At 58.7% G+C, this 22201-nt stretch overlaps 1 protein-coding gene across 3 annotated transcripts; it reads left to right on the top strand.

Annotated features, from left to right (window-relative positions):
* Positions 1 to 272: 272 nt before the first annotated feature.
* Positions 273 to 11479, top strand: SIX3 (SIX homeobox 3; the record flags this gene model as incomplete). Of its 3 annotated transcripts, none has more annotated exons than XM_082852046.1 (3): positions 273 to 327; positions 7886 to 8705; positions 10598 to 10790. In XM_082852046.1, 3 exons carry the CDS (start codon positions 273 to 275, stop codon positions 10788 to 10790), a joined length of 1068 nt encoding a protein of 355 aa, XP_082708172.1. The 3 variants fall into 3 exon arrangements, with proteins under 3 accessions (XP_082708172.1, XP_082708174.1, XP_082708173.1); XM_082852048.1 differs by lacking the exon at positions 273 to 327 and adding an exon at positions 11101 to 11479 and having other exon boundaries at positions 7888 to 8705; positions 10598 to 10757; XM_082852047.1 differs by lacking the exon at positions 273 to 327 and having other exon boundaries at positions 7894 to 7984; positions 8075 to 8705.
* Between the last annotated feature and the right edge of the window lie 10722 nt (positions 11480 to 22201).

Consider the following 22201-nt stretch of genomic DNA (forward strand, 5'->3'; position numbering starts at 1 on the left):
AGGGGGTAAGGGGCTGGGCGAGAGGAGGGAGGAAGGATGGGGAACGCGCGCCCCGAGAGCGAAGGCAAACAGCTGTGGAGGCGCTGCCCGCGGCTCAGGCTTCCCAACAGGTTAGCTAGACAGGGATCCACCCGGCATTTCGCAGGAAAGGGTGGGGGTTGGGGGGAGACTGAGCGAGAGGGGGAGAGAGCCTCGCAAGAGGACAGAGGGAGGGAGAGAGCGAGAGGAGCCAGAGCGCGCGCCGCGCGGTTTAAAAGGAGACACACTTCCTAATGAATATTTATCCGCCGCTGCTTCCTGCTCCCGGCTTCCCTTACCTTTCCGCAGGTAAGACCCTCCCTGCGCCCCAGCCCTGGGGGCCCTCCCAGCTCCCCCACTCAGTGTCGGGGCAACGTTGTCAGGGCGAAAGGGTTCTTGGCAGCCGGGGAGGGGGAGTAGGAGGGCGACTCCCTCCCGGCTGCGCTTGGGCGCGGGGGATGGAGACCCCGCACTGCCAAGGCTGCGTGCGTGGGCTACTCGTATGGAGTCGGTGTGAGTGCTGTGTAAGGGTGTGAGTGTGAGAGGGAGAGGATGTCAGCCCGGGGGCGCGAGCGCCTGTTTCCCGCGCGCTCTGAGGACATTTTCCGACTTTTCACTCTGACGCCCCGGATTTCTTGCCTTTGCCTTTCTCTGCTTTCCCCTCCTCCGCCCTCGCCACCTCTCCCACCCTATCCCCAACCGCGGCCGCCGAGACGCTCTTCTGCGGGCTACTGTACAGCTGGCGCCGGCCTCCCCGGGCCGGATCCCGGCCTCTCATAAAAGAGGGTGTATAGTTGGGCTTCTGTCACAAACCCCCATACAGAGGCCGCGCGGCCACGGTCCCCTTCCTGCCCGCTACGCTCTTGAGGCGCTGCGGCGCGTTCCCCCACCAGCACACACACCTCGGGGTACCAGGGCCCACAACGGACCTAAGGGTGATCGGACCCCGGGGGCACTGGGTGGAGTAGTCCTGGGCTGCAGCTGGGAGCCGGAGGACCCCCAGGGAGAGAGCGCCTCTCATCCCCTCCCCCACTTTCTCCTCCCGCCTTCGCCCGCGGGAGGAGAACAGGGAATTCGGGGCAGCCAGGGGGGAAACTGGGAGGGGAGGGGGGAAACTGGGAGGGGCTGATGATATAACCAGAATTCTTAAATGGACTTACTTGGCCACCTGTTGAGAATCCATTTGGGGTCGGCCGGCTCCGGAGCTGCGCGTGGTGGACACACAAAACCAAACGGAAAAAGAAAATTCTTTCTCTGGCCATTCCCGGCGCGGCCCGTCAGACTCTCAGCTCTGAGCTATGGTCGGGCGGATCCAGAGCCAAAAGCAACTTTGCCAGGTCCCCAGCCACCCCAATGCCTCCCTCATCCCACGCCTCCTCGGCTCCGAGGCCGGGGACTCGGAGCGCCCGGACTCGGCGCTCAGGGCCCAGCACCGGCAGTTCTGCTTAAGCCGGGACAGGCTTTCTAAGCCCTGCTCAGAAGTCAAGAGCAGCAGCGTCGCCGCCTCTGCTTGGCCTTTCAAGACGCGGTCGCTCCGTATTCTTGTGCCTCGGCCTCTCTGGTCGCCCCCGGACAAAGCCCCCGGAGCCGGCGGCTCCCTTCCCGCTAAATCCCCTTCGGGGTCAATGCGCTACCAGCACCGGGCCGCGCGCTTCTCCTGCCAGCCGTGTGGCTCTTAAAGAGCGCACCCCCCCACCTTCGCCCTGCGCTCTCCCCCGACCCCCGCCTCCCCGCCCCTCTTCTCTGGATCTAGCCCCCCACGCCGACGCCTCAGGTCCCTCCTGCCCCGACCGAAGCCCGCGGACTCCTAGCCCCCTCCTCTCGCCTCCTCCCCTGAGCAGTTGGTGGGCCTCGCCTTGGGGCCACAGAGCTGAGTTATACCCTCTGCCTCAGGACCAGTTTCTCTCCAACAGCGTCCACTCCTCTATTCCCCCCTCCTACCTTTGCCCTTTGCATGGATCAAGGCCCGGGGCACTACCTTGACCAGGTCAGAGACGATTCCTAAAAATAGTCAGTTTGGGCTTGTATTAGGAGGTCGTAGGATGGATAAGGGGCGGGGCATGCCAGTTGAGCTGGGGGAGAGAAAGAGAAGAGGGGTAGACCAGATGGACTCTGAAAGCTCTGCTAGCCCAGGGCCTGCCTGGCCTTTTGGCAGAGGGTGAGGGCTGGATGGTGCCACTCATTCCTAGAGGGGGCCACCCTGGAGTGGGGTCCAGAGGTTACCAACCTGGCCAGCCCATGTGTGTCTGAGGGATTGTCCCATGGGGGGGGGGGCACCTCCAGAAGGCCCAGAGTGTCGATCTGAGAGCAGACTGCTTCCCAAGCTCAGTGTATTAATACTCCCAAAAGTAACCTTTAAAAGCCCAAGAGCTGGGTGAGCAACGAAGGACCTTGAGTGACAACTGTCCAGGGAAAAGGGCGTGGGGGGAGGGGGCAGTGAGAGGAAAAAGTCGACTCTTTCAGAGGACTGAAGCACAGCTGTTAACAAGATTCCTGACATCTGCTGGTCAACAATGTCACCTGCCCCACCAAAAAAAAGGGAAAGTAAGATGGTGATTTGGTCCCCCTTCCTTACAGAGCCCTCCCTCTCTTTCTCTCCTTCAGGCCTGTTTTAGTCTCAGTCTCACCCTAGCAGCCGATTGGTCTTGTACAGGGTGGCCCCTTGCCTAGAGCACTTTCTTCAGGCCTCCTGAAGGCCAGGTGTGTGATCAAAGAGAAACCAGAGAGGGCATGGCTGGAAGTGTGGGCAGGGACAGGGTGGGCTGTGGTACTTTGCCTTCCCTAGTGCCAACTGTCATAACATTTGACTGTGCTTGAGGTCTGTGGATGGTGGGAGCAATGATGGTGTGCCCGCCCCTTCTTAAATCCAAGCCCTAGCACACCAGTTCTGGCTGTCATAGAGGATCTCTGCAAAGAAGTAGGTGCCTTCTGAGCAGTGGAGACCAGAGGAAGCCGGAGCGGGAAGGAGATGGAAAGCTGACTCTCCCCTGGGCATCTCTCCTCTGCCACCCCAACATTAGTCCAGATGCAGTTCTTTAAGGAACTGGGGTAACTAATTGATCTGAAATTGGCCCTCTTGGGAAACTTTGGCAGTGCAGTCCCTGGGCTACAATCGGAGGCCGCAAACCATCCCCTAGTCCCTATGGCTCACATCCCCCCCAAGTCTCCCACCTCTTCTCTTGGGGCTGGGTCACCACAGCCAGCTAGGCCCGGTTTGTGCCCACTCTCCTGGACGGTGGCCCAAGACTGGAGCCAAACTTCTCTTGTTTGAGGATGTGGGGGGCGGAGGGGCCTTCGGCGGGCGTTGGGGCTCATTAGGCAGAGCGGGGTGCCGAGAGGTGCGCGCCGCCGGCCCGGAGGCCGCCTTTGAGCGGTCGGGGCGGCTTCATTAAGCGGTGCTAACAAGGCATACAAATGCCGGCCCAGCAGCTTTCTTGCAATGCCGGGGCCTTAGCAGGGCGCCAGGCTAATGAGGGTCACTCAAAGGGGCTGATCAAATATTCAAATTTCCCCGCACGCCGGGAACTTTTATGTACGGAGAAAGTTGAGGCAACTTAGCTGTGTTTACTGTCCGTGTCGACAATTGCTCGGAGCGCGGGTCCCCGGAGGCTAAGGGGGGGGGGCGCGGGAAGGGAGCAGTTGTTGTTGTTGTTGTTGTTTTTCATTCAAAGGAAAGTAATCGGGGTCCTTGAAGGACTTCGCGGCCTCCCCGCCTGCGTGCTGCTCTCCCCTGCGCCCTCCTCTGCCGCCCGCGCCAAGGGCCTCAGTTTGTAGCTTTCAGGGAGGCCAGACCGCGGGCCACCCGGCCAGCTCCCGCCTCCCGATGTCTTGGGGGCCGGAAGGGCGTTGCTCCCCAGGACAAACTGGCCTACGGAGCTGAGCAAGGCCGAGTGGATGCAGCTGCCCCAGCCCTCGGGTCTTCCTCTCTGGGAGGCTTCCAGACCCCTTGGCTTTGCCGGTAACCGAAACTAGGAGAGAGTGGGACTCTCTTAGGCACCTCTTCTGGTGGAGTTGAGACTGCCTGGGTTGGGGCTGACAGTTGTAAATAAATGCCCGGTAGGTCCTGGTAAGAGAAGGACATCTTCCAGCCCAAACGCCCTTTCTCCCGCCATCACCTGTACTGCTGTCCTTCCCATCTCCTGGGCCAGGATTAAAGCAGGGACGATGGTGACAATTTTGTGACCTCGGCCTATACGGGTGCCAAATCTCCGGAGTCTGAACGGCCAGAGGGCGGAGGAGACCTAGAGGCTCCGCGGGCTGACCTGTCTATCCGGATCTCCCTTCTCTGAGAGACCGGGGTGCAGGAGCCCCCTGCGCGCCACCTCCTCCAGGCGTCCCCCAGGCCCACCTCCCACCCCTGGCTCTGCCCAATGCTTCGGGTCCCCAGAGCAGCAGGGCAGGCAGCCTGGGCCCCAGAACCTTAGGTCCTTCGGCTCCTAACACCCTTCCCCAATGCCCAGAGTCTGGGAATTTGGGAGGGGAAGCTTTGGTGCTCCACATCCCCCCCCCAGCCCCCCGCCAGCACCCTTAGACCGACATCCTGCGGAGCCTGCGCTCCCAGCTCGGCCGGGAGCCAGTCCAGCCATCCGCGCCGAGGACTGGCCGCCCCGCCTCCCTCCCCAGCTCTCTGGACTCTCAACTTACGTACTCCGGGCGGCGGGCGTGGTGCTTCGGGCCGGAGCGGAGAGGCGCTGGCAGCTGCGGGGCCGCGGGGTGGGCTCGGTGGGCGGCGCAGAGCTCGGCTCTGAGGGGAGGCTCTGACAGCCGGGGGCTGCGCGCCCGCCCCGCCGCGCCCGGCCCTGGCCCGGCGCACAAAGCTGCGCGCCTGGCTGCCTTCCTCCGCCCGACTTTGCACCCCTAAGCCGCTGGAGGGGTGCGGCGGGTCGGCAGGCCACCCGGCTGAGGCTGGGGGCAGGGGTGCTCAGCCGCCGGGCTGAGCCTCAGAACCACTTGCTTCAATTCTTCCTGAGTGGCGACGGTTTTCGATTTCAGCGCTTTCGGCTGAGCCCGCGGCACCTGCCCAGCCTCCCTCCGGGGCTGGTCGGGCGGCGGCCGGGAGAGGCCGGGTCGCCCCAACCCGGAGGCGGGGGTTGCGGGCACTGGGAGGGGACTGGCTGGGTTCACCCGCCCGCCCGGCGCCTTGGGTCCTCGGCTCCAGGGGATGCAGTTTCGGGGTCACGAGCTGTTTTCAAAAAGTTGAACACAATATTCGGAAACCCACCCGTAGGAATTCTCCCCCCACACGCGGCACAATACCCACTCCCCTCCCCTTTTTCATTCCTTCCTCCCCCGCTTCCTCCTCCTGCCCCTTCCCCCTCCCACCCCTCAGCCTATAATCCTTCCCCCTACAAGAGAAAGGGATCGGGAAGAAAAGATGAAGTGTCTGTTTTTGTGTCCCAACCTTAGGGCTCTTTCTGGGCCCACAGTGAACGACCGCCTAGAGCTTCGCAGCTTAGCAGAAAAGGACTCACGGCTGGGAGGAAGATACACGGAGGGGAGAGATACCCGGAGCCCCACTTCGTGGGGCTTGGCGGGTCTTCCCTGTGGGCGAATATTTTCCTGCCGCAGTCAGCGGGTTTAGGACCAGCGACCCTGGCTGACTGGGGCTGAGTGGCCGGTGTCGGGGCCCCCTCGCCCAGCCCACAGCCTCCCTGCCGCAGTGGAGCCTCCAAAGCAGCTTGCATTTCTCACCCCGGAGGCCTGGTGCTCGGGGAGTCAAGGCCTAACAAGGGCCAGAACTAGGGGTTTAGGGGCTGGGACACTTGCAGCCCCTGTCGCGTTAGGTTTCCTATTTAAATTCTCTCACAGTCTCTCTTTCTCTCCTCCCTCTTTGAGATCTCCAAAGTGGTGTGGACTCAGCGCCTCACCCCCAGATCTCCATCGGAATGTAGAAAAGATCTTTTTTTTTTTTTCAAAAAAGTTTTGAATTCCTCAATGATTTTTCTTCTGGAAAGGCAGCTTAGGATAATTATTTCAGCTTTATTGAGGGCAGATTAGTTGAAGTCTGGACGCTGCGTTTCAATACACGTTGTACACGGGCCGACAATGTGGGCATTGTTGGCTACTGTGTGTGAACTCATTCAAAATATACACTTTTTAACACCACACCGAGTCCTGTCTAAATATACACAGTGCTCAGGGGAAAGACGTCTCTGACCCCGACAAATCTGCGTAAATCACACTTCCATAGTTACAGAAGCCTCACAAAGGGAGGCCCGGCTCAAGATGCTGATTACATGTTCTTAAAAGCAACATACCTTAGAATAAGTACCCATGCCTGGCCTGGAGGCTGCAGTGGCCAGAGGGAGGGAGGGCCCTCCCCATGCTATGGGCCTTTTGGGGTTTGTTTTAGGCTTGTGATGTTACTTTCCTTAAAGAAATTAGACAGTTTTATAATTTTTTTTTCTTTATAGTATGAGCAAACAAGCAATTTTCAGGCCTATCCATTTCTTTGGGCAGCCTCCAAAGTTTGAGTGGCCTTCTGGGGCTGGTAGGCAGACCCAGAGCCCCTTGGGGGCTGTGGGGTAGGTGGCATCTTGGGAGGGGGGCAGAGGGCTTCCAGGCATCTCAACCCAACTTCCTCCACAGCTCCTAGGGAGGCAGCTGAAATCTGGGGGGGGGAAACAAAGAGGCGGGTTGCTTTTTAAGATGGAAAGTGTACTGTTATTTCTACTGCTCTTTTAAAATATAAGCCAATAGGGGAAATCAAGGCTCCGTGACTGGGAGCAGGGTTAAAGAGAAGCCAGATGCAATGCAGAGGAAGTTGGGGTAAACGTGGCCGAGGACTGCGGACCAGGGAGGCCAGAGCGGCTTCCAGCACCCTAGGTCCTGGGCTCCAGCTCCCAGGCGCCGGATGCCCCCCAAAATCCGAGATCCTGGGGCGCAGCAGCCCGCCAGACCAGGGTCGGCGCGCGGTGGGCCCCATGATCTCATCTCTCCTTTCTTCCTCGCCACTATTAGTGCTCACATAGGCAGAAAGAGGCGGCCCGACGTGCACACCATGTGCAAACCCTGCCGGCTCCGCTGGCCCTCGGCCTCTCCTTGGGGGCTGGCCCTCGGCGTTCATGCAGCGTGGGGAGCCTCTCACCTCCCAACAAAATCCCCCCTTTAATTGCTCATCCCATTCAACAACTCTATGCCCATGGCTATTAAATTTTCTGGATCAACTTGTCTGGGGAAGAGGAAAAAAGAGGGAGCTCAGAGACAGTAAGAAAAGGAGAGAGAGAGAGGAAGAGAAGGGGGGAAGTGGTGAGATTAAGAGTTGCAAAGATTAAAAAAAAAATTCTCTTTCCCCCCTTCTCCCTCTTTCCCTGCTCTCCCCCTCCCCCCCACTCTGGCTAAGTGGTAAAACCGTCCTTACGTTCTCGGTATTGATTGGCAGGGCTGACAGTGATTGGCAGCGGTTGCCGTGGCAACGCCACAACGACACGCCGCAGACCAATAGAAAAGCGAAACAAAATGTTTCAATGCTGCACTCACTGTGGATTTAGGGGAGATATTATGAGGCTGTTGTCATTAGGGCGATTGCTGTGGAATCGCTGAATCTTGACTCGGCGGTGGTTGGCTCTCGCTCGCTCTCTCTCCCTCTCCCTCTCTGTCTCGGATTCTCTCTCTGCGCGCGCGCACCGGGCCGCTCTCCTTCCTCCCTCTCTATGTGGCTGCGCGGGTGTGTGTGTGTGTGGATGTGTGTGGGGTGTGGGTGTCCCTTACGCCCTTCCTCCTCCCCCTCCTCCTCCTCCTCCTGCTCCCCCCTCCTTTCCTTCTCCTCCTCCCCCCTCTCCTCTCCCTCCTCCTGGTCCTCATCGCCCCTCTCCTCCTCTTCCTCCCCTCTCTCTTCCTCTCCCTGAATTTTCTCCTCTCCTCTCAGGTCAGTCCATGGTATTCCGCTCCCCCCTAGACCTCTATTCCTCCCACTTCTTGTTGCCAAACTTCGCCGATTCTCACCACCGCTCCCTACTTCTGGCGAGTAGCGGCGCCGGGAACGGTGCGGGAGGCGGCGGCGCGGGAGGCGGCGGCGGCGGGAACTGTGCGGGAGGCGGCGGTGCTGGCGGAGCAGGCGGCGGCGGCGGCGGCGGCAGCGGCGGCGGCTCCAGGGCCCCCCCGGAAGAGTTGTCCATGTTCCAGCTGCCCACCCTCAACTTCTCGCCGGAGCAGGTGGCCAGCGTCTGCGAGACGCTGGAGGAGACGGGCGACATCGAGCGGCTGGGCCGCTTCCTCTGGTCGCTGCCCGTGGCCCCCGGGGCGTGCGAGGCCATCAACAAGCACGAGTCGATCCTGCGCGCGCGCGCCGTGGTCGCCTTCCACACGGGCAACTTCCGCGACCTCTACCACATCCTGGAGAACCACAAGTTCACCAAGGAGTCTCACGGCAAGCTGCAGGCCATGTGGCTCGAGGCGCACTACCAGGAGGCCGAGAAGCTGCGCGGCCGCCCGCTCGGCCCGGTGGACAAGTACCGCGTGCGCAAGAAGTTCCCGCTGCCGCGCACCATCTGGGACGGCGAGCAGAAGACGCATTGCTTCAAGGAGCGGACTCGGAGCCTGCTGCGGGAGTGGTACCTGCAGGACCCCTACCCCAACCCCAGCAAGAAACGCGAACTGGCGCAGGCCACCGGCCTCACTCCCACACAAGTAGGAAACTGGTTTAAGAACCGGAGACAGCGCGACCGCGCCGCGGCGGCCAAGAACAGGTCAGTGGCGGGGCCCGCGGCCTGGCTACACTCTCTGGGGCCGGGGAGGGGGAGAGCGGTTGAAAAGAGGGTGAGCGGACAGGAGGCGGGAGGCCAGCGGCTGCCGAGCAAGCGAGAAGCCGAGACCTCCTGGTCAGCGGGAGAAAGTTTCTGCTTGCCCAGGAGCGTGGAAGAGGAGCGGGCGTGGGTGTATTGATTGCTTTGCCCTAAAGGGGCTCTCGGCAGGGTGGGAGACTGTGTGTGAGGTCCTGAGTGCCCATAACCCCTGGGTCGTGTCCCTGGGAGCCTTAGCCCTGCGCTGCACCCGCGCCAGCCTCCTCAGCCTGGGATCCAGCTCCGGGCTTCTCTGGAGCCTACAGACAGGGAAGGAAGGAAAGCGCTCCTTGCCACCTGGTTCTTATTTCCACGCATTGCAGAAACCCCAGGGAGGAATCCACGAACGTCTGGGAGAGGAAACTGAATCTGGGTCCCTGGCATAAAGGGGAAAGGCCGGTGGCCACCGTGCAGCACGCCTGTACGCAAAGCCTTGCAAGTTGCCTGACCAGGAGCAGGAGAGCCAGGCTGGGAGTGGAGAGGCTGTGTGTGTGTGTGTGTGTGTGTGTGTGTGTGTGTGTGTGTGTGTGTGTGTCGGTGCTAGCCCTCCTGCTGAAGCCAAGGAGCATCCCCATGGTCCACTAAATTGGGAAATAGGAGCAGAAGCTGCCTTGCTGCCCGGCAAGTTGGCCACAAACTCACAAAGTTGCACTGGGCTTGACCTGTCAGCAGAGCTGGGCCTGGGGGAAGTAGGGAGAAAAATAAGAAGAGGGGGAAAGAGGAAAGGAGTGGAGAGGAAGAGGGGAAAGGAGGAAGTTGGGTTAAAGACCTGATGGAAGGCCTGCGTCCCAACCCTGCCAGGGTAGGCACTGGGCCTGATGCACTGCAGGGAATAGGGCTGCAGTTGCCGACAGCTGCTGGGGCTGGGGACTGGGTGTGAGCTCCTGGAGGGAGGGAGTGTGTTCCGTTTTAGGTGTCCCAGGCCTAAGCCTTTGGCCCTCTCACCCTTGCCTTTGCAGCCAACTTTTCGCCCGATGGGGGCAGCGCCCAGGGCCAGGGGAAGGCCTCCTCGCGGGGAGAACTGAGAGACACTAGGTTTACATAGCAGCTGCCTGGCCTGGGGAAGGGGCAGCCGGAGACGGCTCTGCACTCCCCTCCTGCCTTCTCTGTCTCCCGCTTTTCCTCTCCCTCCTCTTCCCCCACTTTTTTGCTCCCAGCTTCCTCATTTTCTCTTCCCCCGATCCTGCGCTCTGCTCAAGGATCCAGAGAGCAAAGCCAGCCGGTCCTACCAGGAAGAGGCGGCGGGCGAGCAACCCGCAGCTCTTGATTTGGGGGAGCTGAGGCAGGAGGCATTGAGGGGACCCAGAGGCACGTCCACTCCAGAGGCAGCCGGCTGAGTCGGAAGAGTCCCAGGGGCTGGGGAAGAAGAAACACCCAGCCTCTCCCCGACTTCTGCCCCTTCGGGGCTCGGCGTTCTTCGCAGTGTGCGCCCGGGCCTCCCCTCCTCTGGCGGCCGGCCTCGAGTTCTACCTCTCCCCCCGAGGCCCGCCCCGATTTGGGAAGCCTTGGGAGGCTCCAGAGAACGCCGGGGAGGGGAAGACGGGAGCCCAGACCGAGCTGGGGAGGCTGCAGCGCTCAGTGAGCCAACAGATGCCTGGAGGAGGGGTATACGCAGAGAGCGAAGTCGGGGGCGGCGGCGAAGGGCGCGGGGTTCGGGAGGCAGAGGGGCACGGACGGCTGCGGAGCACCGGCGGCGGCATGCCCGGCTTCCCGGCGGCACGGGCTCAGGGAGGCGGCTTGGCGGAAACGGGTGTTGGGGCTGCCGTATCAGGGCGGGCGCCGCTCTCTGTCTCCCGCAGGCTCCAGCACCAGGCCATAGGACCGAGCGGCATGCGCTCTCTGGGCGAGCCCGGATGCCCCACGCACGGCTCGGCAGAGTCGCCGTCAACGGCGGCCAGCCCCACCACCAGCGTGTCCAGCCTGACGGAGCGCGCGGACACCGGCACCTCCATCCTCTCGGTAACCTCCAGCGACTCGGAATGTGATGTATGATACCCAAGGCCGCCCTCCTCCCCCTCCTCCTTCCCCTCCTCCTCCTCGACCTCCTCCTCTTCCTCCTCCATCCCCAGAACAAACCGAAATCAGGATACACAATCATACACACACCCAAGTACACACACACTTCCACTCCAGCCAAAAATATATAAAAACCAAGAAAAATAACAAACGCAAACCATCAACAATTCCCAACCACCATCTACCACCACGGCCACCCCAAAGGACCGCGGCGCCAACAGACAGTCACAAACGCTGATGCTGCGGGCAGAAAACATAAAAGAGGTGACAATTGTATACTTTCTAGGACAAGCACGGCTTCTCCTTTTGGTTCCCACGGACCCGGCACCCCACCTGCATGACGATTTATTTGTATCTGGGAAAATACTCTCTCTAGTTTAAAACGATTTAAAAAGAGTCGACTATACAAAAACCGACCGCCACCACGACGACAAGACGACAAAAGCAAAACAGACAAAAAGAAAAAAAAAAAACCCCTCCATCTCCGTTCGGAATTTGTTTAAAAAAAAGAGAACTCCTCGAGAGGGAAATAGCAAATGTTTCTCGCCTTTTGTTGCGCTCTTTTTTCCTCTCTAGCTCTCTTTCTTTCTCTGTTTTTAAGTCCAAGTATTGGTCAAACAAGATGCAATCTTCTGTTTTTTGTTCAGCAGACAATCATTTTCTTGTTAAGCACCTTTTTCTCTCCACTCTGTCACTGCCTGTGTGGGTACTGGTTATAAATGTGGAAAAAGAATAGTTATGACTGTAACAGATTTTTATTTTTATTTCAAAATTTTATATGAATTATGTATATCTTAATGATCGGTCATTTTCCCAGTTTGTAATATATGTGTAGAAATTGCCTGTATATGATATTGCTTTATCTCCTCTCCCTTTCTCTTTCTTTCTCTCCCACCCTCTTCTCCCTTCCCGCTCACCTGTCTCTTTCCTTTTTGGGGTTCCCCTCCCACTCGATGTTCCTGGCATCGACATGGCAGTCAAGGCGTGGCGTGGCGAGCTGGGTTAGGAAGAGGGACCCCGTCGCTAGCGAAAGCGGAGAGTGAGACCGTAGTATTCTTATGCAAAAGCTATTTCAAGTATTTCTTAGCTGCTTTGGAGATATCTCTCACTCCCCGTAGGGCGCTTTAACTGTTATCTTAACTGCGTGTTTATCTATATGTAAAAACTTTCTAAAGCAAATACAGTATTCTCCATTTTCTTATCACTCCCGGAGACTGGTGTTTTTATCCGCCCCTGTGCCGGCAGCCCCGGCGTGCAGCAGCCCGGCCTTCGCTTCCACTCCAGCTATGCCGCCGGAGCTGGAGCAGAATTTTAAGACTGTGTCTGAGCTTTTTTCTGGAGAAGGGGAGCGGAGGTGGAAAGATGGGAACAGGCCCTTCTGAAAAGAACTAAAGCCAAATCCCGAGCGAAAAGGCAGAGAGGGTGCAGGGAGAGGGGATTACGGTCGGTTTCTTCAGCGCAAGATGCCAGGCCTAGATCCCCAGGAATTGCAGCCTGGCCACGGCCCTGGTGGGTCTTTGGGAGCGTGTTGGCGTCTTTTGGTTGTTACTGCCTTTTTTTTTTTTTAAGGGGAAATACACAAGTTTGCCAAACGCAAGCATAAATCTAGACCGGAGGTGACAGGTTTTCTCTTCTTCTGGGGGTGGGGTGGAGGTCGGGGGACAACTGTAGGCCAGATGAGGAGGGTACAGAGAGAGCGAGGAGGTAGTTTGAGTTTAGGGCCTAGAATCAGGATGGACTCCCTCCTCACCACCCGCATGTGCGTCTGTGTGACTGTATGACTTGCCTTATGCTCTCTGTCTCCTTGAAATTTCTTTTCGTCTTTTGGGATCCACTGGAGTGTCTCGAGCATTTCAGAGTTGGGTTATACTTTAAAACAACCCCCCCCCCCCCGCCGAAATCACTGCCTTTTGCCAACCAGGTTCCCGCCGGCCCCTGGCCTCCCCGTCCCGCGCGGGGGGTGGGTTGAGGGCCCACAGTTCCCTGTGTTGGGGTGGCTGGCGGTGCTCCGCCGCTCTGGGCCAGGCCGGCCTGTGCCCCAGGAGGAGCCGAAGAGGTAATTTCAGAAAACTTGCCTTCACTTGAAAGTCCAATTTCCAAAGCGAGTAGGATTAAGGAGAAACGTGCCTGGAATTTCGCGCCGGTTTCTAAACTAATTTTGATTTCCGATTTCCTTTTGTCCCCAGCCCGGCAGCACTATTGGGTTTACGTAGGCCAGGCTGGGCAGAAAGGCGGCCAGGCTGGGAGGTGCCCTGGGAGCAAGTGGAGCCTTGTGCGCCCAGGGCATGCGCTTGCGTGGAGAAGGTTCCCGCGTGCGTACTTACTTAGAATCAGGGCATCCAGACCACCTCAAGAGCTTCCAAGTTCTGTGGTCTGGCATGCAGTGTCAAAAGCTGTGCGTGTGTTCACTGCCCGGGGAGACGTTCCTCATGGAGCCACATTTCAGGCAATAGTAGGAATTTGGGGAAGGGGCTGCCTGGGTTCTACTCAGCCTGGGCCTCTGTTCTGGTGCACAGAATGATGTCTGGGGTGAGGGGCTCGTCCCCTACCCTCATTTTCAAATGGCCTGTCACATACTTGACCCGGACCTTGGGACTGGAAACCCAAGGCGTGGCTGCCTCAGACAGTGTGGAGTGTCTGGAAGGACCCTACCCAACAGACTGCCCAGAACTGATGGGTGGAAAGAAAGGCATGGTGCTGCTAGAGGGTGACCCCTGGAAGGGCCTTGACTGGTGACACTAGTGAGCAGATGCCTTTTTGTCTGGGGACAGGGGACAAACCAGTGTTACTAAAATGCTTCCTTCTCCCAACGTACCCAGCAGGGAAAGCGTTTGGGGCAACCAGTGCCCATTCCTCCTTCTCCACTTCAGCCTTGGGGGCCTAGCCCCGTTGGGTGTCACCAGCCTGCTATCTGTCTTGCTGTCTCTTGTCTGCCACTCTCATCTCCTACATTTCTACTAGGTCTGTACAAATACCAATACTCCGCTCTGCATTTTCTGGCCTTACCTAAGGATTCCCTGCAGGAGAGGCATGAGTGCTGGTTGTGAGTGGTGTGGATGTGTGCAATTCTGAAAGCTGGCGTCCACCATGCAGTCAAGGTCTGCATATAAAGGGGTGTGTATGTGTTGTGATGTCTGATATAAAAGTGTGTACGTTGAATCAGTCAGTGTGTGCCCAGTGTGTGTTTTCATGTCTATCGCCTATAGGGTGGGTATCTGTGGGAGGTTTGGGCGGTTTATATGTCCCTAGTTCTGCAAGGAGTGGCTTAAGTACACCTACAGGATGCGTGTGTGCAGGAGTTTCCGTGCAGTGGACATGTGTCTTGTGAGTCTTGAATCTGGTGGACATGTGTGGGTTCCCTTGTTCTAGTCAGTTCACAGATATGACCGCCAGGCGGCTGCCCACCCCACCTCTAACCCTCCTTCCTCTCCTTTGAAGGAGTGGGGAGTCACAATGGGTCTTCTTTGACCCAGAGGGCAGAGGGGAGCTGGGCTCTTTGGCTTCCCCAGTCCACCCGTTACCCTGACACACTGCGGATGTTACACTGGATTTGGCCCCTGCCCCTTTAAACATCAGAGCGAGGGGAAAGAGGCCCCTTTCTGGCCAGATCTCTCCTTTAATCGGCTGTCTGCCCATTCTCTTTCTGGGTCCCTCAAAGCCACGGCCAAGGCAGTCAATGTCCCAAGGGCCGCCAGGGTAGAGCTCGAGGGCAAGGCCTGGCTGAAGCCCTGCTGGGGAAAAGCCATCGCAGCTGCTAAATGTAGCCCCCATGGCCTGGGAGTGTTGCGGATTCTGCCTTGGCAAGGGGAGCGGGTGTGCCCACGAGTGCTCTCGCATGGGCCTCAGCAGGCTGGGTAAGCAGGCCTCAACGTTCATGCAGCCCCTCTGTCCGGGCCAGCCCGCGGGTCAGCTTCTCTCCAGGTGTGCCAGAGCCGTGGCACACGCCGCCCGGTCGCATCCCTGCTTGTGCGCCGTGCACTTCCTTCTGGTGCCCCAGCCGGCGCACTCTGGCTCGGAACCTTCCCTGTGTGCATAGGCCTCTGGGTACCTGTATCTGGGTCGCCTACTCTAGGGTGTAAGGGGCTTGAAGAATAACAGACAATTTGGGAATATTTTCTTCGTTCCTGCCTCCCTCAAAGAAAAACAATGGTGATCTGGGATTTGCACCAGAAACCTGAACGGGAGAATGGGATGTGAAACCCGGGAAAATCTGTATCAAAGGCATTGACCTCTAGAAGCCGCCTGCCCGAAGGAATATAGGTCATTCTACCCCTTTTCCGGCCTGCTCACCTCTCCCTCCTCGGCCCCGCCCCCAGCTCTGCCCACCAGGCCCCTCTTCTGGCTGTCCTCGAATCCTGCAGAATCGACTGCCCAGCGCCAGTGCAGTTGATTATCCCTGGCGAGACATACAGCTGATTAAAATGAAATGACCTGGAAGCTGCTACGGCGCGGGGTGGGGATGCTGATCAATAGTGGGATTGGAGGCACAGCAGCCTGGCCAGTCTGGGCTTGGTGTTGGAGGCCGTGGACCAGCCAGGGATGGCTGGACTTCGGACGCACGGAGGGCTCCAGTGATGGCTGCGAGGGCCAGGCCCAGGCCTAGACGAACCAAGTGGGGGTGGAACTGGAACCCTAGTGTGGGCTGTGGTAGTAGAGTGGCTCCCTCAGCTTCTTCTGAAAGGAGAATGGGCCAGCCTGGAATATTCGGGACCCAGCTCATCGCTCAGGTCACTGGAGCTCACAGCCTAGTCCCAGACCCGTGGCGCATTGGGTGTGCTTGGCCTCTCCAAGCAGGGGATGTCTGTATCTTCTCCCTCTCCCTGTCTTTCTCTGCCTCCTTCCCTGCCTGGGTCTTTGTGTGGCTGTCACCTGAGGCACCGGCTGCCACCTTGGGGACCTTCCTGGGCCCTCCCCTACGCCCTCCACCCCTAAGAGTTGGGGCTGAGATGTCCAGCCCACCAGGGATGCTCGCCCCCAAGTTCTTGGGCTCAGGTCCCTCAACTTCCCACGGCCCAGGCCCCTTCCGGCCCCAGCTGAGTTGAGCCTCCTGCCCCAGTACGCTGGCCGGTGCGGGTGTCTGGCCCGAGGGAGGGCAGGAGAGAGGCAGGGAGGAGGGGAGCCGTGCTAGCCGGGGTCCGATTTCTCCGGTCAGCTGAGCACAACTTTCCATTCGAGTGTATTCATGCAGCGGCTGATTGAGCTCGGCTGTGTCAGGCGGGGCTCCGCAGGAGCAAGCAGGCACAGCCAGGCTGACAGAGGCTACGCCACACACACACACACACACACACACGCACACACACACACACGCACGCACACACGCACACACACTCGATTATCTACACAAATATTACCCCTATGTTATGCACACATCTCAGCCCCGAGCCATGTCATCACAAACACAGTAGAGCCCTTTCCCTTATACATCCGCCTGCCCCCGGAGCAGTTTCCCAACATCCGTGGACCTCCTTCCCAGCACAACATAGGGCCTGCCTTTCTGATGTCCTCTTTACAGATTCCACATCGGTCCTCAGACACAAACACAAGAACCTTCGTTCTCCTTCTCCCCTGCAGGCACACTCTCCAGGGTATGCACACTCCAAACTGCACAGATGCACACACACACGGCCAGTCTCACAATCACATCCTCCTATTGAGCTATCCAGAGCTAGTCACACCGCTAAAGAAACACATCGGCATAAAACAGCCTTAGCACCAAGAATGTTTAGAGCATAGCCTGTGACACACAGTGAGCTGGGGCTCACCAAAGGTTCACATACGAGAAAAGGAGCAGATGAGCAATAAAGACAGTCAGAGAACACAGCCACTACACATCCACCAAAACAAACACAAACACAAAACAAACAAAACATACGCAGAGGAAACCCTTAGATACACAACATACTATGCAGCAACCCAAAGACATAACAGAAATGCCACCCAGAGACACTTCAACCCCCAAACCACACAGCCTGACTCCAGGCACTCAAATGCCACCATTTGCCCAACCTCACGCACTCCCAGCACACACACGTGCAAACACACACACGTGCAAACACATACACCAGGCTAGGACCCCAAACAATATAGGCAGAGAACTACATAAACACCGTCAGAGAAACATGCGTAATCTTGGGAGGAGTCAGGTGAACAGGGGCCTCCATTGTATAATCCAGAACAGGAAAGGAAGGGAGAATAAAGAAGTGGGAGAGAAATTATAGAGAGGGGAGACAAGCAAAAGGAGGAGAAAGAGAGAGAAAGGATGGGGGAGTTGAGACAAAAAGTGGGGAGGGGCAGGAAGAGAAGGGCCAGGAGGAATCGGGGAGCAGCTACTTCTCGGGCTCAGGCAGGGGGAGGGCCAAGCCCGGTGGCAGAGAGGGGGCCTGTAAGCCCAGGAACAATTCCATCTCCAACGAAGCGCCTAGGGGAGCCCACGGACTTGTGGTTGGTTGGGCCTGGGAGGTGAACTGAGCGCTGCCAGGGTGCAAGGTGGCCTGGGGCCCCAGACTGACCACTCCCCTGTGGTCTGGGGAGACCCACCCAGTCAGCACCCTCCTCACTCCTCTGCGTCCTCAGCAGCGTCCCCCCTCACGCTGCACACTCTCAGAGCCCCCCACGACTTCACTCCCACCACACACGCAGCCGCTCCCTGCACACACACAGGCACACGCACTGCCTCCCACCCCCTTGCACAGAACAGAAGCAGTCTCCACTCCCAGCAATCTCTCCACCTTTTACAGAGAAGTCCGTGACTCTCACGGATTTATACACACACGTTTTTTGTTTTTTTCCCGGAAAAGGGAAGGGCCTTAACCTGCCGGAGTCTAACCCTTCAGACACTGAGGACTTTATAGAATGTGGCGGCAAGAAAGGAAGGCGCACCGCAAGTCACGTACACTTGTATGTATGGCCTCAGGCTCTCACTGCCGGGCTCGGGAGAGAGCCTCTCCGCGGGGCCGGAGTCGCTCTACAGACCCCAAAAGCTCAGGTGTTCTCCTCCCCTTGGAAAAGGTGGGCGCGGGGCCGGGGGTGAGTTCTTGGACCCCTGGAGGTGAAGGAAGGGGAGTGTGTTCGGCCCAGGAACCTAAACAGAAGGTCTGAGGGGCCGAGGCAGGGCCGAGGCAAGGCCCAGCTGTGAGCGGAGCCCGGCGGTGTCGGGGGCCGGCAGTCCCCTGGGGTCTGGGAGGATGCCGCCTCGGCTCGGCGGGCGTGCGCTCCGCTCCCCTCGGGCCCGCTCCGCCTCCAGGCCTCCGCGGCGCTCTCTGGCGCTGGGCCTTTGTCCCAGCTCCTCTGGCTCGGACTCCGGCTTTCTTCTTTCAGGACGCTGGGAGGCGCTGTGACCCAAGCCCCGGCCTCTCGGGGCCAGACGCCCCGCTCCTCCTGTCCCGCCGCCTCTCCCCGCCCCGCCCCCGCCTCCCTTGGATCCCCCGCGGTGCTGGGCAGCCCCGGGCAATGGCCCGGGTGTTCCTGGAGGCGGCCTGGAGCCCTTCCAGGCCGGCAATAGCTTTAGTTGGTGGGATTTTGAGATGACTATTTACCGTCATAACTAATTTGCGACCTTTGTTGAACAGAAATTCTTAGCAGGGCCCCTTGATGACCGAACGCGCTGCTAATTACGGGCGTGCGCGCCGCTGGCTCCGCAGCCCCGGACCCGCGCCGCCGTCTCCTGCCTGCCTTCGCCTGGTCCCGGACGCCCTGGCGCGGCAGGGCCAGGCTGGACTAGGGGGAAAGGACGGAGCGAGGTATACCTGCGGGCGTTCGGAAGCCAGGCCCCGGCCACCACGGCCTTTCTCTGAGGTGGAAGCGGCTTCGATTACAGGGGAAGGAGAAACGGAAGCTCGGAGAGGGCCGCGACTTGGCCACTGTCACACAGCCAGCCTGTACCTTCACCCCGCCACCCTGCGCATCCGGTGCCTCCCTCTGGTCTTCCTCGCCCGTGCGCTCCGCTAGTTGAGGAAATACTTTCCTAAGAGCCTTATTTGGGCGCGAAAGATTAGGGAAAATGGGGGAGAAAGGAGTGGGGGAGGGCGGGGAGCAGCGGCCCCAGGCTCTGCAGGTCTGAGGGCACCTTCTCTCACGCTCCTGAACTTGGACCTTGCAAGGAGGTAGCCCCAATCAAAAAGCTCCTCCTACAGGGCCCGGTTGGGGGAGAAGCGCCGGGCAAAATGCTACGTGATGGCTTCCTATGAAGCCCAGTGGATGAGCGGGATTTCAGCGGGCTCCTTTCCCAGATTGGACTGGGCTCTGCTAGAACCACCAGTGCTGCCCAGTGGCGTAGGACTCCGTGGTGTGTGTTTGGGTGTGAAGTGTGTGTGTGTACATGGGAACCTTGATGAGTATGCAGTGAGACTGTCCACATTCCCATGAGATGCAAGAGGAATATTTACCTCATGCCCTTGTGACACTTCTACCTGTAGATGTGCCAGAGGGGGAGGGACATTGTTGAGAGCAATGTACGCTTGTGGGTACCACTGCGTCCAACTTAGTCCAAAAATAAGACCTGAGTGGAGAGGGAGGGCCAAGCACAGTTAAGCCTCGCCCTCAAGTTACAATCCAGTGGACAGTCGAGGTACCACTGAAAAACCAACAAACAGACCCCAGGAGTTGCAAACGGAGTATTTTGGGGAGGCAACCTGGAGATTAATTACAACTTTGGGAGCAGGAACAGGAAAGGAGCAGAAGAGATGGCTTTGGCCAGAAGGAGGAATTGGATTCCATGGAGGAGATGCCAGGCAGGAACTGCAGGAGCGAAAGCATGGAGGAGGTTGCATTCTAGCTCAGAGCAGTGTCGTGTGGCTGGCGCTCAGGTGAACGAGGAAGTCTGAGAGAAGTGGGAGTCTGGGTCCAGCTACAAGATCAAGTAAGCTGTGTGGGCGTGATCCCATGGGCACTGAGGAGCCAAATAAGGCTTTATGGAGAGCTTTAATGATCATACCCAGAGCGCTGCTTCAAGACTTTGAGGGAGTGAGGCTGTAGGCTGGAAGGCAGGTTAGGAGGCTATTCCCATAGACAGGCAGGAAGTGAAGGGGACCCGAGATAAGGCTGCAGGGCTGGTTACAGACATTCCCCAAGGAGTAATGAGGGCCAGTGGGAGACCTACGGGCTCCCTGATGATGTGATTTCAGTGTTGGTCCCCTTTTCATGGATCTGTGACGTGGTCCCAGATTTCACCTTCTAACCCCAGTTCCACCAGAAGCATCATGACCTTCAGCCTCTCAAAAGTCTCACACGTCCTCCTCAGAGGGGTCTATCGGTGGATCCCGAGCCAATCAGACCCGTGCACCTCTTCTGGAAACCCTTACCCTACAGAGGATGTTAGTGGCCAGGTCTCCTCCCATACCCACCACCGTCCACTTTAGTCCCACCTCGCAGCAACATTCACTCTGAGGGGGTGCTAGGGTGAGGAAGGACGGCGAAAGCTTGAGCCTTAGGGCCGAGGCCTGGCGATCCTACGGGCAGTAGTTGGTGTGACCCGAGGAGACCAGCACACTAGGTGAATGGGAGTGTGGCCTGCAAGCAGGATCCCAGAGAGTCAGGGATGGAGAAGGGGACCCAGGACTCATGCGTTTGGAGATGCTTCGTCTTAGCGCGACAGGCTCTGCGCAACTTCTATGCGCGCAGCCTTTTCTGCAAACCGTTTCCGCGCGTTGTCCGGGTCTCGGGCTCAGGGGATCCAGACGGCCTAACGCGGGAATTTGCCGTTTGAGCCATTGGGACACTAAAGAAAGCTTTCCAGGCTGCAGCAAGCGCTTCGACGCGGAGAAGGCGTCGGCCTCAAGGCAGCTTGGCGATCTCGTTACAGATCGTTATTGGAGGAACGGGGTTTTAGCGAGCCAGAGAAAAGTTCAAGTCAAACTCAAGTCTCTTGGCATCGAGTGCTGCGATCCTCGCGGCCTCTCCGTCTGCCCCTCTTGAGCCCGGCGCGTACGCGTGACCGGGCGAGCCTGCGCGAGTGGGCGTCTGGTGCGTGGCCTCTATGTGACTGCTCGCTGGCACGTGTTTACTGCGTGTGCGTGGGTGTGACAGGTCTCAGAGAGTAGGACGGGGAAACCTCAGCTTCCAGACTCGCTCTCAGGTCCTAACCTGGGCTGTGAGTGGGAGCGCGAAAAGATGAAGGCGGACCACGGCTGTGTTCCGCAGAAGAGCTCAGGACGTGAGCCCGCCCTCGGAGAGATCGGGGAGGAAGAAGGGATCCGTTCCCCTGCGGGTGGGGAGGGGTCGGGGTGGGTGCAGAGGAGAGGAGCGGGGCAGGGCATCTAAATTCCATGAGTCCCTCCAGAAGCTTCCAGACACCAGTTTAGGAGCTTTTCTGAGCTGGACACCCGAGGAAGAATCGTCTTCCGCCTCCGGGACCCTGAGATCCTGGCCGTGGCGCTCAGCTTCGACCCCGCGGTAAAGAGGCGGGATGCCCTTCTGCTCCGGATGTGCGCGCCCAGGCCAAAAGCAGAACCAGGTCCGAGGTGGCAAGGCAACGTGCGCTCTGGGCCATTGGCGGGTTTTTGGTGCCACCTCGCGGCGGCGGCGCGCAGCGTCTCAGCCACCTGCGCCGCGGGCTTTGGCTACGCAGTCGGGCTGCGGGGGGAGGGGCGGGGTGGTGGTGGGTGGTGGCTGGCCCTGAGGCCTTTGCTTTTCCTCCTGGTTTTTCCGAGCACCGCTTCCCCCAGAATCGCCTTTTTCCACTTTTAAAGGGGTCTGCGATGGGCTGTGCCCTGTCTTATACCGAAGTCCACAGTTCTGCGTCTATAGGACCCTCCATCTTGGCCTGTGGGATTTGGGTTCACCTTCCCAGCTCCTTCCTCTCTCTTTACTATGTGGTCCCGGAGCTGCCCGCCTGGACTTGTACTGCGTGTCTCATGCAAAGTCTTCCTTTCTCCAGCACTATTCACTTCCTCTCCCGCAGATGCCTCCGGGTCTCGTCCAGATGGCGCGTGGGCCCTGCTTCCACCATGATAGCCCATCTGGCGGGAAGCCACACTCACCTAGCACCCACTCATCCCCTCCCCGACTGCTTGCTGAGTGCCTGCTGTGTGCCGGTGCTGCGTTACACTTCTGGCACAGCGCGTGGCAACGTGGACGCTGGCCATGCAATCATAGTTTACCGGAAGCAGAGAAATGCCCCACACAAATTGATTTCAACGCCCACGTGCAATCATGAATAAAGAGAGATCCCAGAGGAGGGCATCTGAAGCCGTTCTTAACCCTTAAGTACAAGTTTTCCAGGCTGGTGAGGAGGAAAGGACCATCGGGCACCCATGAGCTTGTCCGAAGACACTCATGGGTGCGGAGAGGGACAGATGCTTTCTTGGGGTGCTCCTTGGTCTGATGGTGCCTCCTCTGAACAGTGCAGCCAGCCTTGGCTAATGTATTTCATAGGATAATAAAACGTCAGA

The sequence above is a fragment of the Leucopleurus acutus genome (assembly GCF_964270905.1).
Source record: "Leucopleurus acutus genome assembly, chromosome: 12".
Lineage (NCBI taxonomy): Eukaryota > Metazoa > Chordata > Mammalia > Artiodactyla > Delphinidae > Leucopleurus > Leucopleurus acutus.